This window comes from Pleurodeles waltl, chromosome 2_1, assembly GCF_031143425.1.
Source record: "Pleurodeles waltl isolate 20211129_DDA chromosome 2_1, aPleWal1.hap1.20221129, whole genome shotgun sequence".
Taxonomy (NCBI): Eukaryota; Metazoa; Chordata; class Amphibia; order Caudata; family Salamandridae; genus Pleurodeles; species Pleurodeles waltl.
Genome location: NC_090438.1, coordinates 575,708,633 through 575,723,745, shown reverse-complemented (window position 1 = coordinate 575,723,745; position 15,113 = coordinate 575,708,633). Strand labels below are relative to the sequence as shown.

Below are 15,113 nucleotides of genomic sequence, written 5' to 3'. Positions count from 1 at the left end.
TGGATGGCTGGGTATTCAAGAGATCCGTGAGATTTCTACAGACATGTAACTTCAAATAATGGGGCAATGTGGTTGGCTGTGAGGGCCTTTTTTCCCATCGGCCATCTGGCTTTCACAGGAGTGAGAGCCTCTTGTGAGTCCTGATTGGCTGCAAGATCAAGAAATAATTAAAAAAGAAAAAGGACAGTGTGGTCCCCTGGGGGTTGGGTGCAGACCAGAGGCCTTTCGCGGCAGGGGGTTGGCATGGTTATGTCTGGTAATAAAATCTTTATGTAAAAAGTACAAATTCACTGATTAAAACAAGGATTAAACTGATGATGCATATGGTTAACTATTGTAATATCTTGATGTACATAGAAAAAACTTATAAATTCACTGAACAATGTTTAAAGTGACATTATTGTTAGGTGAAAATGTCAGTTAACACACCACATTTTAAACCTAAAAAAACACATTCAGCAATTATAGATAACTGCATAAACTATAAATATAACTCATGCCCATGCCATGCACTTCATGCATTAAATGTTCCATGACATCATTGATAATACCACTGATAACATCTGAAATTACATCATTGATCACAATACTGTGCATGGTGGGGGCATGAGTTATAGTGTCAAATCCCAAACAGAACAGATATACAAAAGTGTTATCCCTTTAACACCCACTCAGCATCTTTTTAAAATGTTGATTTCTCATAAATGACTCCACGGAGCTGCATAAAAATTGCCATGCTGAACATTAGCTGCCGAGGTCAAAGGAATAGCAAATTTAGTGAAAATCTGATTATGGGATCAAAAAGTATAGACAAAACAAAAAACTGCCTTTTCAATGTAAAGTGCGATTGAACCACAACTGCACATACATATGAGTAGATATGAGTATGCATGTGTGTGTATTCTACTCTACTCCAAGAGAACAGATTGAACAGACCACATGGTGCCTGTATGTGCCCAACATAGTTCTAAAGTCAAGAATTGCTGCTCCAAAAACACATTCCTATCCTTACACTTCCATATGTCTGAGAACCACGCAGAACGTTTTTGTTTAAACAGTCTACACCCATATGTGCAGAACACTGGATCGAAGCTACAATTCGGCTAGCACCAGAATAGCCTTAGAATGCCTTGGCCTAGAAGTGATAACATTGGTTGAGAGAAAATACCTATGAGGGTGACAAGGCTAAGAAGTTCTTATGGGGTTCTGGGTGGATAGAATCAGGAGCAGGGTTCTTGGTGGTGGGTGCAATCCAGTAATGAATAGGAGCAGACAGATTTACCTTTGGGGTGCCTTCAGTGTACCACTGGTGTTCCCACTGAGTGGACGCACAGTCATGTCAGTTTTGAAAGTGGTCATGGCCTGAAGAGCAACTAGAGCACATTGCTCTAAGGTACAGTGAAGACATTCTCGGGCAGATGTATTAAGAATTGATGCAACGCAATGCAGCTGGGCGAGTCGCTGCACAGCATGAAAATAAGAGGGAGGAAAAGCTCCATATCCTCTGAGATATGATGCTCTTCAGCTCTCCCCCTGCGCTAGTGCACTTAAGGTTGCCTAGAGCCAATGTAGGCATTGTTGCATCATAGTGCAAAGGTGCCTGCATTGTGATTAATATTGGTTTTATGCAGGAAGGCACACCTTCCTGCACAAAAACAACCCAAAGTGGAAGTAACAAGGAGAAATAAAGATATTTCTCCTTGTTACGACTCAGTCAGGTAGATGCACTATTTTGATCTATACCTAGGTTTACAAGTGTTTGAAAAACCTACTTTTGCATCAGAATATATGGGTAGATGCCTGGCAATACCTATGCTCCACCTATGTAACACCTATGCAAGGCAAAGTAATGCAAGGCAGCAATATGTGCTGTGTTGCGTTACTTTGTATTTTCACAACTCCGCAAACCCCCACAAAGAGACTCTGTGTAGTTTAGTACATACCAAAAAAGACTTTGTGGCCGGGCTGTGCCACAAAAGTGACATAACCCTGATGCAAAATCATAGTAAATCTACCCTTCTGTGTTAAAAACATGGGGGTGTGGGGGCGGCTAATAAAATCAGAACTGGAGCCGAGCAGCTCATGTGCCTAACAGACATGCTCACTTGTCTGTGGCACTGTTTGGAAAAAAACAAAGTTAAAACAACAGTCCAAATCATAAAGCATAAAATAACAATAAAAGATTTTCACAAATCGCAAATTCCCATAGGTTAACAGCAGGAGCCAGTACCCTCCTTAAAATCATATGAGGAAATAAAAGAAGGGTTGATGTCCCTTCAGGTGTATGCCTGTTCATGTGTCAGAATAGTGGTTGTTTAGTCTACAGTTCTACTCGGCCTCAAAGCAGACAACCAGCTGTTCCAGTTTGTGACATGTATTAAACAAAAGGTTAAAAGTTAAATAAAACCAAATGGGAACAAAGCAGTTCTGGAAATTTGGACCTGGAATTACCAATCCCACAGGGATCAGTAATTCTGGAATTCAGAATTAAAAATATTCATAGCATAATGCAGATGTGCCAACATTACAGGATGGGGATCATTGATTATGGCTGGTAATTGCACTATAAAAATATGACATTTTGTCCCCAGAAAGAGGAACTATGATGCAGACCTGAAATTACCAAGCTTTTCCCTTCATGGTTATCCCCCATTCCAGGGACAATTCAGCTATGATTTAGCACCTGCTCTGAGCAGGTGGTAGGTGTGCCTGCTATAACCTCTGGAATCTGTGCTTCCACACCGAGTACATCATCTTTTTACATTATTTGGCTTGCGTTACCCTACCCAATATCCTCTTTTTTCTGGCAAACTCTGAATCTGGTTGTGCCAGTGGAAGTTTCAGGGCCATGTGCAGACTCAGCAGTTGGTTATTCTTAAGTTTGGCAAGTCTTTCAAATGCAGTAGGCCACTAGAGCTTCAGCAAAATCTTGTGTGTAACCATTCACTTTGCATCTTACTTGGACTCAGTGTCCAGGGTCTGGCAAGGCTTTACACCCAACCCACCCCAAGCATCAAACCTCCACTCTACACAATCTTCAACCATAAGTTGGACGCGTTTGACCCTGAGCTTACCCTATGGCAAGGATATTTTCCCACCCCCTCTAAACGTGACTATCCCCCTCCATGCATAACATTTAGAAATACACAGAGGGAGTTGTTTGCAAGGCCTGGTGTCACATAAGAATTTACATCCAACCCACAATAGAGGTTGGACAGTGAGCTTACACTATTAGTATTCCTGCATTCAACCCTCTACATATCGCCATCCTGCTGTGCATGACTCTCAGCACACCCTTCAATGCCCACCTTACACTTAACTTGCTCAGCCGTCAGCCCTTCATACTTAAGGTTGACCAAAGGGTCTATTGTTCAATGACATTCCGCAGCCAGCTCTCTGCAAGTGACCTACCCAGCGTTTGGATGAATATAATTAAAAAGACATTGACATTGATCAAAATTGCTTCACTTTAAAATATCCAATTACTTTTGTGTTTTTTAAAAGTTCACGGACAAATGTGAAAGAGTCGAAACGTATGTTTAGGTTTTTGAATTATTGCTCATCCACAAACCCTATTGCATGCTGTCAGAATCATTGATTCATCTCATTAATAATATAAACTGTGTTATTATTTGAATATAATTGGTTATGTCATATATGATGCCATTTAACATATGAGTAACACATGAGGTCAGTGATTTTACTGGCTGTTCGCAATGTTTGTGTTTACGCTTATAATGTTTAATCTGAAATTATATCAATGAGTTCACGTATCACCTTATACGTATATACCAAAGTATCTATATCAGAATATACATATAAAGTCAAACTTGAATGATTTAAGCAAACAGCACCGCTTTGCAATGAAAGGTGTCTGAACAAATTAATGTGTCTTGCAAGGTGCAGTGTCTTTTTTCTGTGAATGGTACATTCAGCAGCTGAGATGGAAGGGAATAGGGTGGTCAGGTCAAAAAGAGATGCCCCACCCCCCTTATGCCCTAAAACAAGACCCCCTCTAGAGACTCCACTGCATAAATAAACCTGACAGGTATTGTACTTACCTCTTCCATTTCAAAAGAATCTGCAGGGCGGTCGTCCAATCCCGAAGCGCGTTTAAGTGTTTTGGTCAAAATGAATGTAGACTTCTTTCGAGCTCTGTCTTTTAATGAGCTCTCCACTGAAAGGGGAGAGGGCTTCAGGGAAGCGTGCGCAGGAAGTAGGGCGCTGCCATTTGGAGCTCTTACAAGTGGAGCAGAAAAGTCTGCGTTGTCCTCACTGTAAACCTGTTCCTCAGCGAGCAGAGCCAGGCAGTTTTCGGTGAGTCGCTTCTTTGGCTTCCTTGGTGGCTTCCCTCTGTCCGCTTTACCAGCGTTGGGAGATGCTTCCTCTCGCTCCTTGAGAAGCTCCTGCCTTCCTGAACCCATCACGCTGTCCTGCTGAATGAGAGTCTGCTGCCGGGAGGCCTTCCTCAGTAGCTGGCAGACCCTTCTCCTTTTTCCAAGTTTGGTTTCCTCAGGGTCTTCCGCATCTGGCTTGGCTTGAACTGTGTCGCACAGCGAAGTGAAGGCACTGGTCACCTGGTCCAAGACCTCTAGCTGTCGAAATCGCCCTGCATTAGTAAAGGAAAAGGGATTAGTATAAGCAGAGATAAGCAGATATGCAGATTTGTTTTTTTGTGCAATGAGAGGCATTATGCATTCATAAGGAGTTCTCTGCTCTTTGCTGTGGAGCATATCACCTGATCCCTTTTTAAACGGTTTCATAATCTAGATAGAAAGATCAAAACGCCAAATGTCTACCTAGCTCATGCACCATTTGGTTTGACCACAGCAGGTCACTTAAACGTTTAGACCTACATTTACTAAGTATGAATGAACACTTGGTCATCGTTTAACAACTTTGTGCTGCCCTCATGCTGAGGACTAAGCGTTTTTCAGCTACTAAAACTCAAAGATATATATGAAGGCAGCTTCTGGCCTGGACCACATCAGACTGAATGAGTCCTAATTACGGCTGGGCTTCTTTAGGCAACGCATAGTAGCATTTAAACTGCTTTTAAGAACGATCAGTAAATATGCAAAGAGTCTCCAACTGAAGGTATCACATTTCATTTTTCACAAATATATTTATTAAGTATATCCTGAAAACCCAACTAAGTTTCACTAGTCTGTGACTCTGACATATGCACGTTCTTGTACACATGAATGAGCCAGGGCTTTGTCTTTAAAAAAATATAAGAAAGAATTGTATTTGCAGCTCGAGGAAACTAAGGGCCATATTTGTACTCCGTTTGCACTGGATTTGCGTCGTTTTTTTTTACGCAAATTCGACGCAAAACGAACTCCATATTTATACTCTGGCGTTAGACGCGTCTAGCGCCAAAGTCCATGGAGTTTGCGTCATTTTTTAGCGTGGACACCTACTTTGCGTTAATGATATGCAAGGTAGGCGTTCCCGTCGAAAAAATTGACTCCGAGGCATGTGCGCCGTATTTACACTCCCAGGCAAAAATAACGCCCGGGAGTGGGCGGGTCAAAAAAAATGAGGTCCAGCCGCTTTTGCGTCGTTTTTTAGCGCCTGGTCAGGGCAGGCGTTAAGGTACCTGTGGGCTCGGAAGGAGCCCAGAGGTGCCCTCCCATGCCCCCAGGAACCCCCATGTCACCCTTGCCCACCCCAGGAGGACGCCCAAGGATGGGGGGGCCCATCCCAGGGAACATAAGGTAAGTTCAGGTAAGTATTTTTTTTTTTTTTTTGTGGCATAGGGGGGCCTGATTTGTGCCCCCCTACATGCCACTATGCCCAATGACCATGCCCAGGGGTCATAAGTCCCCTGGGCATGGCCATTGGGCAAGGGGGCATGACTCCTGTCTTTGCTAAGACAGGAGTCATTTTAATGGGGGTTGGGAGTCAAAACAAATGGCGCAAATTGGGTTGAGGCGAAAATTTTGCCTCAGCCTGACTTGCCCCATTTTTTGGCGCCCAAGCTCCATATTCCCCTACGCCGGCGCTGCCTGGTGTACGTCATTTGTTTTGACGCACACCAGGCAGCTCAGCTGGCTAACGCCGGCTAACGTCATTGAATAAATACGGCGCCCGCATAGCGCTTCAGAATGGCGTTAGCCGGCGTTAGATTTTTTGACGCACAACTGCGTTGGCGCAGTTGTGCGTCGAAAAGTATAAATATGGCCCTAAGAACATAAGAACTTCTTAAAGAACATTTTAAGGCTCCTCTTGTATAGTCTAGAAATATGATGCCTTTTAATGCACTAATTGAAAATACTCTGCTGGTGCAATGCACATACTTTTAAAGTCCCACAGACTTCTTCAGGTGGCGTTGCTATATACGAGGTGGTATATGTTGGTGAATACGAGGAATGGAAGATCGCATTGGTGAAGTGTGGAAAAATACATCAAAAGTAAATATTTGGAAAACAAAAACATCTACGAGAGAGAAAGTTAAACAAAGAGTTCAGGTATATTTTTAAGCAAGTAACAACACAATATGATTGTAAGGAAACAAATTTGCGATCTTCTTTCAAAATAACTCAGTGAAAATCGAAAATCGAAAACGACAAGCAGAGAGTATCTCTGGCCTGGAACCAGGCTGTCTGAAGCTTATTCATAAATCATAACATTTGATAATTTAAAATGTATCTTTTCTGGCTAACGTTATTATGGTCTCACTGCCACATTACTACTGCGACGGTAGTGCTGCGGTTGCACCACCAGCACCACCAGACTACGACGTCACATCAGTCTGGCGGTGCAGGCAGTCCTAATCTGCCAGGGCAGCGCTGCAAGCAACGCTGCCCTAGGGGATTATGACTCCCTTCTCCGCCAGCGGTTTCATGGTGGTAGCACCGCCAGGAAACAGCTGGTGGAGACAGGGTGCAGGGGGTCCCAGAGGGACCACTGCACTGCCCATGCAGTTCGCATGGGCAGTGCAGGCCCCCCCCCTGGCCAGCTCCGTCGCAATGTTCACTGTCTGCTTTGCAGACAGTGAACATTGTGACGGATGCTTGTGCACCCTATGCAGTACAGCATTGCCATTGGCTCTATTATGAGCTGGAGACAATGATGTAGGCCATTTCACGCTGACCGAGAAAGAAACCTGTAATGGGCAGCCTACCCATCGGGACTTCGGCGGATGGACTTTTCCGTTCGCTGAAGTCGTAATGTCGCCAAATTCTGTATTATATGGAGTTACTTTTTCATATCCCAGATTGGGCAACTGACTTCAGTGGATTTTGCATATTCCAAAAAAGTTTAAATATTTGAGCCCCATTTCTATACAAAAAAAGTGTGAACACTCCTGATGTCCTTTGATACTACAGAAGAGGCTGGAGCCTCTGGGTTGTACTTTTTTTTAATACACTTTGACAAGACACACATTTTGTACTCCTGAATTATGAAAAAGTGTTTCCTAAAGTGTGTGGGAGATGACTCCATGTAAATGAGGGGATAATTACCACTGGAGGCGGGCACACAGGAGGTAGTTCTCCTTGTTGGTGCCATTTAATATTTAATAGGTGACAAAATGATCCCAACAACCCCATGGGAAACATCCTACATAGATAGTACAGAAAGTGTGGCAAGAACATCCCTTTAAGCACCTGTAAATTTACATCTAAAATCTCAATCCCTTATGGGGACATTCATGGAATTGTTGAAAGTAAATGATGGTACTCGATCACCAGCTCATTCAGACATACTCAAGGTGTAATACTAATAATACTAATACTACTAATAACAACAATAACAGCAATATCACTAATGTTAATAATAAAAATAATTATAAATATAATGCTAACAATCATAATAATGATAGTGAAAAATGCTGCTATTGCATTTCCTAATTAAAACCATAGAAAAGGTAGATCGGAAGCAAAACATTAATACCTCAGACAAAAATAAATAAAGCATATAAAAAGGTATAAGAGCTAACATCAAGGCTGCCCAAATTCTCTATCTAAATTCCAAACTGTTACTTCTTAGTCATTACTAAAAATGTAGTAATTTTACACATTTAACCCCCCCCCCAGAGAATACCCTATGTAAAGTAGAAATGAACCACCTCTTGGCAAGTAGCAATGTTAAATTAAAGAAATATACCTTCTTTCTATTTCAAAGGGTTTACAGAAACACAATAAATGTAATATTGATTCACTTCTATAAGAATAGAGTGTAGACGAGCCATATTTGTTAGAAAACATCTGCCAGTGCTTTTAAAAGGTCCCAACTAGGGATTAACAACTGAACCATTTAAACCCTTGTACTGTGCTGTAAAGAAATATATAAATTAGCTTGTTTTAACCTTTCCTAGTATGAATTCACAATATAATACAAATGAATATATGAAGACAACACATTAAAATCCCTTTTACTAGAAATTACTTCTAATTTTTTTAATTAAATTCCTTAAAGTACCATAAGTGGCATTATCATTCCTATGTTCAAGTAAAACTATCTACCGGGAGGGGGGGTCTCAGTCAATGTTCCAACCATACACTAGATTGAGAAACTGTGTGTCCTTCAATGGTTTCTCAATAATGAGTATAATGTATTTGTCTTTGCAGAACTGCAAAAACTCCACTTTACTTGCAATTGTTTAACTAAACTAAATGCAAGCTTGATGAGAGGTTGAGGAGTACACATGAGGGTCCTAAATAACTTTCTAAAGGTAAAGTATTACTTTGCAAAAAGGCAAAAGCTGGGACAAATGTGTCAGGAAAAGCGTCCAAATTATAGATAGCACAGTCAAAATTCACACAATTACCTCTGCTGCTTCAGTGTACTATAACACATTTTCTAACCTCCCTAGGACATTGTGGATCGTTTGCACTTGATAGTTGCAAGATGTTAATGCAGAGACACTTTTCACTCAATTAAACCTTAAGATAGTTCTCCATAGGCAATTGTGATATGTCTTCAACCACCACTTTCCAGGGACTGCATGGGACCTCTGACAAAAATCACAGTTTTTGTTTTAGTAATGGTCCACACTAGCCTATGTGCACTGTTATAATCAACCAGTGTCTTTAAGGATCTCAACAAATTAACACATGTTTGAACTATGATTAGTAGTTGTAAATACACTGTAAAAGGTTTGTGAGGTGGCTATCAAAATTGGGTGGTAAGGCTTTAGTTTCAGACAGGGCTATGCGAAAATCAGTCATATGACAAAACAGCATAAGTGCAAGTATGCACCACTGCTGTAGCCCTTGCTAGTGCAAATACTTTCAGATACTGGGTACCCATTGCATAATTTAGTCTGCCACAGTTACCAGGATAAAGGGTCTGAACAGCACGAAACAGAGGAGATAATTCAATTCTGTAATTGTTTTTTGATATTCAGTTTCTGTGCACTCAATAAAATGTGGCACTATGGTCCACAACACATGCATTCAAGCGTCCTTCAGCTAAAATAAGTACTATTGTACCAAGCTGCAAAACAGACTTGGAACATATTGTCAACTTTGTACAGTAGGATTCTTAGCCACTGAGAAGTGTAATAGAGCTTTCCAGATTAAACCTTCATGTTTTTTTAAACTGTTGTATTGGCCAACAGGGGAAGTGGTAACTTTGAGAAGATGCCAGTGCTCTAATTTCCCTCCTAATAAACCTACATTCTACAACCACTCTGTTGGACCTGGCCCTTTTTGCAAGGTCATCCCCAAATGTTTTGCCTCTTTCCTCCTAATTTTTATGACCTGTTGTTTTGGCTTTAGGACTCTGGGCACTTTACACTGCTGATCAGTGATAAAGTGCAAGTGCTCTCTGCCTAATGATATTGGTGATTGGTTTATCTATGATTAGCTTACTTCATTTACAAGTAAATCCCTAGTAAAGTGCACCAGAGGTGCCATGGGCCTGTAAATCAAATGCTGCTAGAAGGACTGCAGCACTGATTGTGCCACCCACATGAGTAGCCCTGTAAACATTTCTCAGACCTGCCCCTGAAGTGTCTGTGAGGGCAGTGCACTTACCGGCCATGCCTGAACCTGCTCTTTTACTACATGTGTCACCCCTAAGGTAAGGCCAAAGGCAGCCTCATGGGCAGGGTGCAGTGTATTTGAAAGATAGGACATGTACTACTGTGTTTTACATGCCCTGATAATGATTTATTGCTCAATTCAGTTTTCACTATTTCAAGGCCTAACTCTCCCATAGTTTCACATGGGGATTGCCTTGAAATATCTTTTAAGTGCAGTTTCCCATTGGCAGCAGATAGAGATCTGGAGTTTGGGGTCTCTGAACTCACAATTTAAAAATGCTATCTAAAGACCACCTTCAGCAAAAGTTGTACGTTTGAAAATGGCCACTTTTAGAAAGTGGGCGTTTGCTTGCTTACCTTTCTGTGCCTCTGCCTGTCTGCTGGATTACATGTCTAGGTCAGGATAAGTTTGTCTGTTTGTGGATTCACTCCAGACAGTCACACAATGGGAGCTGAGGTGTATCCTGCATGTACTGATGGGTCTTCCTTGGCTAGAGTGGTGGCAGGAGCTGACATTTGCACCTGAACAGACCCGTGCCTGTCCTTACACAAAGCAGTCTCCAACCCCCTGGAGTGTGTCTGAGGTCAGAACAGGAAAGGAAGGGTCTTGTGCACTACAAAGACTTTCCTTTAAAGTTTGCCTACTTCAAAGACAGAAATGAGTATAAGAATCGGACCCAAAATCCCAGACATTTAGAACACTTCTGGATCAAGAGGAGACTCTGCCAAGGAGAAGAGCTGAAGAGCTGTGAGGAGAAGTATTGCCCCTTGGCTGGGTGTGTTTTGCTGGGTTGGCCTGTGGTTGCTGCTTTTGCTTTGGAGAGGACAAAGACTGGACTTTGCTGTGCATCCTGGTTGTGAAGTTTCTCCAAGGGCTTGGACTGAGCTTGCCTCCTGTTAAGAACTCTCAGGGACATCAACTACTTCACCTGCCAGGCCCAAGGTTCTCTTGCTGAGGACCTTGACTTGCCAAGAGGTGGGCACTCAAGTCTCTGGGCCCTTGGGAGCAAAGTCTGGCACAAAACAAGAAGAACCAGGCACACCGACTCCAGATGACTCCAGAACCGGCACTGCTGCCCAACTCTGTGACACTGCCTGCAACCGAAGCCGTGGCCCCAGCTGAAGTGCGATAACCGCGACTGACACCACAGGTCTGAGGCCACTGCAGTGCCTATGAAGTCCCGCAGCATTGTGATTTCCGAGTGCCGTGTCACTAACATCTGTGACACCTGACTCCACAGCGGAGCCTGTGCCCTGTGGTGTGCCGCAACAGTGCAAAGTCACCTCATCGCATCTTGACCCGCTGGACTCATCAACCCCACCAGACCTCACCTTTTTCTGCCTCGGTAATGAACCAACGCCTCACCTCCCCTGCATGGCAGGAAGGACCCTATGCCTCACCTCCTGCGTAGCAGTATAGAACCGATGCTGCACCGGCTCCAGCAATGCCTCACCTCTACAACTCTATGCCACGTATTTGACTCTGCCTTGTTTCTAAGTTACTGTTCCTGGGGGTCCATGCGACTCCGTGACCAGTGCCGTCCTCCCTTGTGAGTGGCATTGGACTGTTGCGAACAACTCCATCACAAAGCTATGATATCACCAGTTGGAGCTTTTGTGTTTCTAAGTGCTTTTATTGGGATTTAATCTTTGGAAAAAACTATATCTTTGCTTGTGTATGTTGGATTTTTGTCGTTTTGGTCTTGTTTTACTTAGATACATATTGGATATTTTTCTAAGCTGGTGGGGTGTCCATTTGTAGGGTAGTGTTTTCACTGTGTTTCTTTGTATGGGTACAAGTACTTAACACATTGCCTCTGAGATCAGCCTGACCGCTCATGCCAAGCTATCAAGGGGATGAGCAGGGGTTATCTTAGGAGTGTGACTCCCTTACCCTGACTAGAGTGAGGGTCCCTACTTGAACAGGGTGTAAACTGACTGCCAACTGCAGACCCCATTTCTAACCCACCCACTAAGCCAAGTCTTACTGTTGCTGGGGATTATGTAACATTTAGCTTTTACCAAAGGCCAGCAGGCCAGAAATTTATGTAGAGAGTATATGGCCTGGCCACAAATCTTAACTATATAACCACCTGAAATCCTCGCATGTTTATTGAATGAAAAATATGCATTGCCAGATTATTTTGCACAGTCACCCAAACGATTTCCTGAGTGGTCATTCCATCTAACCCTTTTTTATCCAAACAAGCAGTCTAAAGAGCCCACCATACGGACTGTTAACCTGAATTGTAAATGGGCAAAAACAATCATCAATGGGATATCCTTTCACAATCTTTCTTGATCAGGAGAGAAAACCGAACCTCTAGAAGGTGGTTTAAGAACGCAACAGCCAGGATTTCAAGGCCTTTCTGAAATGTAGAAGTTCAATGATAAGACATATTCTAGGTTGAAGAATGTTCCAGTGCCTTGTTGCTAACCAGGAGAATAATGACCTCCCTGTTCTAGCTCTGTGGATCCAGAGAGGCTTCATAATGGCGTGATTAAAGAATCTTAAAGCTCTTGTCATAGATAACGTATAATTCCATTGCTCAAATAAACAGGTTCGTATCTATAGAAGACCCGATGAGCATGACAGAACAACTTGAAGATTGCCCTGTTGCGCACTGGCAGCCAGTGGAGTGTTTTTAAAGTTGAAGTTGATGGTGCTCTGTTTGTTAGACTAGTCCGGCTTCTCTGTTCTAAATAACTTGTCACCTCTAAAACTGAGAGTCTACCATGCTTACAAACAAAGCATTTCCAAAGTCCAGGAGACTGATAATTATAGCCTGGATGATACTATGAAGGCAATGCATTGGCAACTAGCTAAATATCTTATGTAAAAGATGGGGAATAACATAGCAGATACCATACATCAATGTTACCTGTTTGTTTATAGACAGATCATTGTCAATGATAATGCCCAAATTCCTGTTGGAATTTGTGGGAATAGAAGCAGGGCCAAGATTGGTGGGACATGACAAACTGGACCAGATGGAATCTGTCTTCCCAAACAGTATCACCTTGGTTTTGTCTCCGTTCAGCTTAAAGCAATGGTCTTGCATCCAGAGAAACACCTCTGCAAGGCACTCCACAAAATTGTCTCGTGATTTCACCATTTTCAGCAAATGACACTATTAGCTAGGTGTCATCTGCATAAATAAATGTTGAAAACTAAATATATATATTTATATATATATATATGTATATATATATATATATATAGTATTATAGTATTTATATATATTTATATAATACATAATGTCGGAGTCAGAAATGAGCCCTGAGGAATACCAAATGTAACTGGTGTGGGATCTGATCTGAATGGGGGGGAGGGAGGTGAACTAATTGTGTTTACCCACTTAAAAATGATTGGAACCATTAAGACCTTTTCCATACTGGCCAGTCCTGGGCAGACATTCTGACTGTGCATGGTGAGAAACTATGTTGCATACTGCCGACTGACCAAGAAAAATTATGGCCATCATCGATTTAGCCTCATCCACTAATGTCATCAGTTACTGCCCAGAAAGTGGTTTCCATACTATGGTTCACTCTGAACCCGGCTTGTGTGATGTCCAGCACATCGTGCTCGCCCAGGTATTGGGTCAGCTGTTCATTTATTCGATTTTCGAAAACCTTAGGAAAGTAAGGTAATAATGAGATGGGATGGTAGTTTTACATATCCATAGAATTGGCTCCACGTTTTTCAGTACTGGAAGGGCCAAATGTTCTTCCATACATGAAGAAAAATGTCTGTTTCCAAGGACAGTTCGAACATCTTGGGCATCCATGGACTTTTTTCATTATCAGATAGAACATGATGAGGGCAAGGATCACGAGGGGACACTGAGTTAAACTCGACCATGGCCTCTTCTATTCCAAAGAAAGGTAACAAAAGAATTCAAAGCTGCTGTAGATATAGGATGTGACGAAGACTAGGCCTCTGAAAAAGCGTTAGTTCGGTGCTGAATGGCAAACTGAGTAAATCTTCCACAAATTGTTCTGGAAAAAACAGCTGTATTTGAACATAGAACTGCAAACACCGAGGTGGCTTGCTCACAAGGTGTGGAAATTAATTGATTATTTAAAAAATTGCACTGGAATGATTCGTGCTCTCCTCAATCCTGTGCATAAAATAATCTCTGCGAGCTGGGTTTATTAATTTATTATAACTGCTGAATTCAGCTTTGAGGTCAGTTCTATCTCCGAAATGATTCGTTTTTGCATCCTTCTTTCTAGCCTTTTGCTTTTTTTTACAATAATATAGCAAGAATAGAAAACTTACGTTCCTTTGTGAGGTTCACACGATAAAGTCTAACAAATAGTGATCCGACCACAGTAAAGGTGTAGGGGGAATCAAGTTTGAAAGATTCCATAGTGCTAACAATTAGGTTCAGCGTATGACTAGCTACATGTATAAGTTTGTTAACTTTCTGAATTAAATTAACCGCTGACAAATCATCCTTAAATTTGGCAATGCCTGGATCTGCAGCTTTATTTAAATCCAGTGTATATTCCCAACGACAGTTTAAACAAGCAAAGGTGCCAACTATATCCAATGAACAAAGAGTATGCCAATAAAGGCGACTCAACTTCTTTTGGTGGTGCTAGAAGCTGCTGGGATGTGTAATTAATGGCTACTTTGGATACTGCTGTTAAACAGCCAGGAGTCCAGGCGTCATGCAGGTGTGGAAGGGTGCAAAAGGGTTTGATTTTGGAGTGACTGCTGCACGCATCCAATGCTCAAGGAATATTTCCTTTTAAGGAGACTACATTAGGGTGGTACTGTCCAGTGCCTACTTTGTGCTGGCGTTTGCCGGTGCCCAGCCCCGGCATTTATTTGTAAACACCACCACATATTTATTAGAATCTATCACATGGTGGTTCTGTTTGCATGTGTAAGCAATGTTTATGAGTGGAACATTTAGCTATATAATAGATCTTAAAAACTGATAAAAGTCGCACTTAAACCTTCAGTTAAAAGTGACATGTGGGTTGTGCCAGCTGCAGTGGACCCATGTCAAATACCTTGGGCCCTGGCACTTAATTTATTTACAAATTAAAAACTGGTAATGTCTCTTCTCGCTGGGGAAAAATCTAAAAGTTAACAGTGTGAAAA

At 42.1% G+C, this 15,113-nt stretch overlaps 1 protein-coding gene across 3 annotated transcripts in view; it reads right to left on the bottom strand.

Annotated features, from left to right (window-relative positions):
• ITPRID1 (ITPR interacting domain containing 1) overlaps positions 1 to 15,113 on the bottom strand; it is a 506,204-nt gene that overhangs the window by 142,225 nt on the left and 348,866 nt on the right. For all 3 annotated transcript variants that reach the window (XM_069215173.1, XM_069215186.1, XM_069215179.1), the window contains one exon: positions 4,062 to 4,609. In XM_069215173.1, coding sequence (XP_069071274.1) covers positions 4,062 to 4,609 — 548 coding nt within the window. The remainder of the gene's footprint in view (positions 1 to 4,061; positions 4,610 to 15,113) is intronic.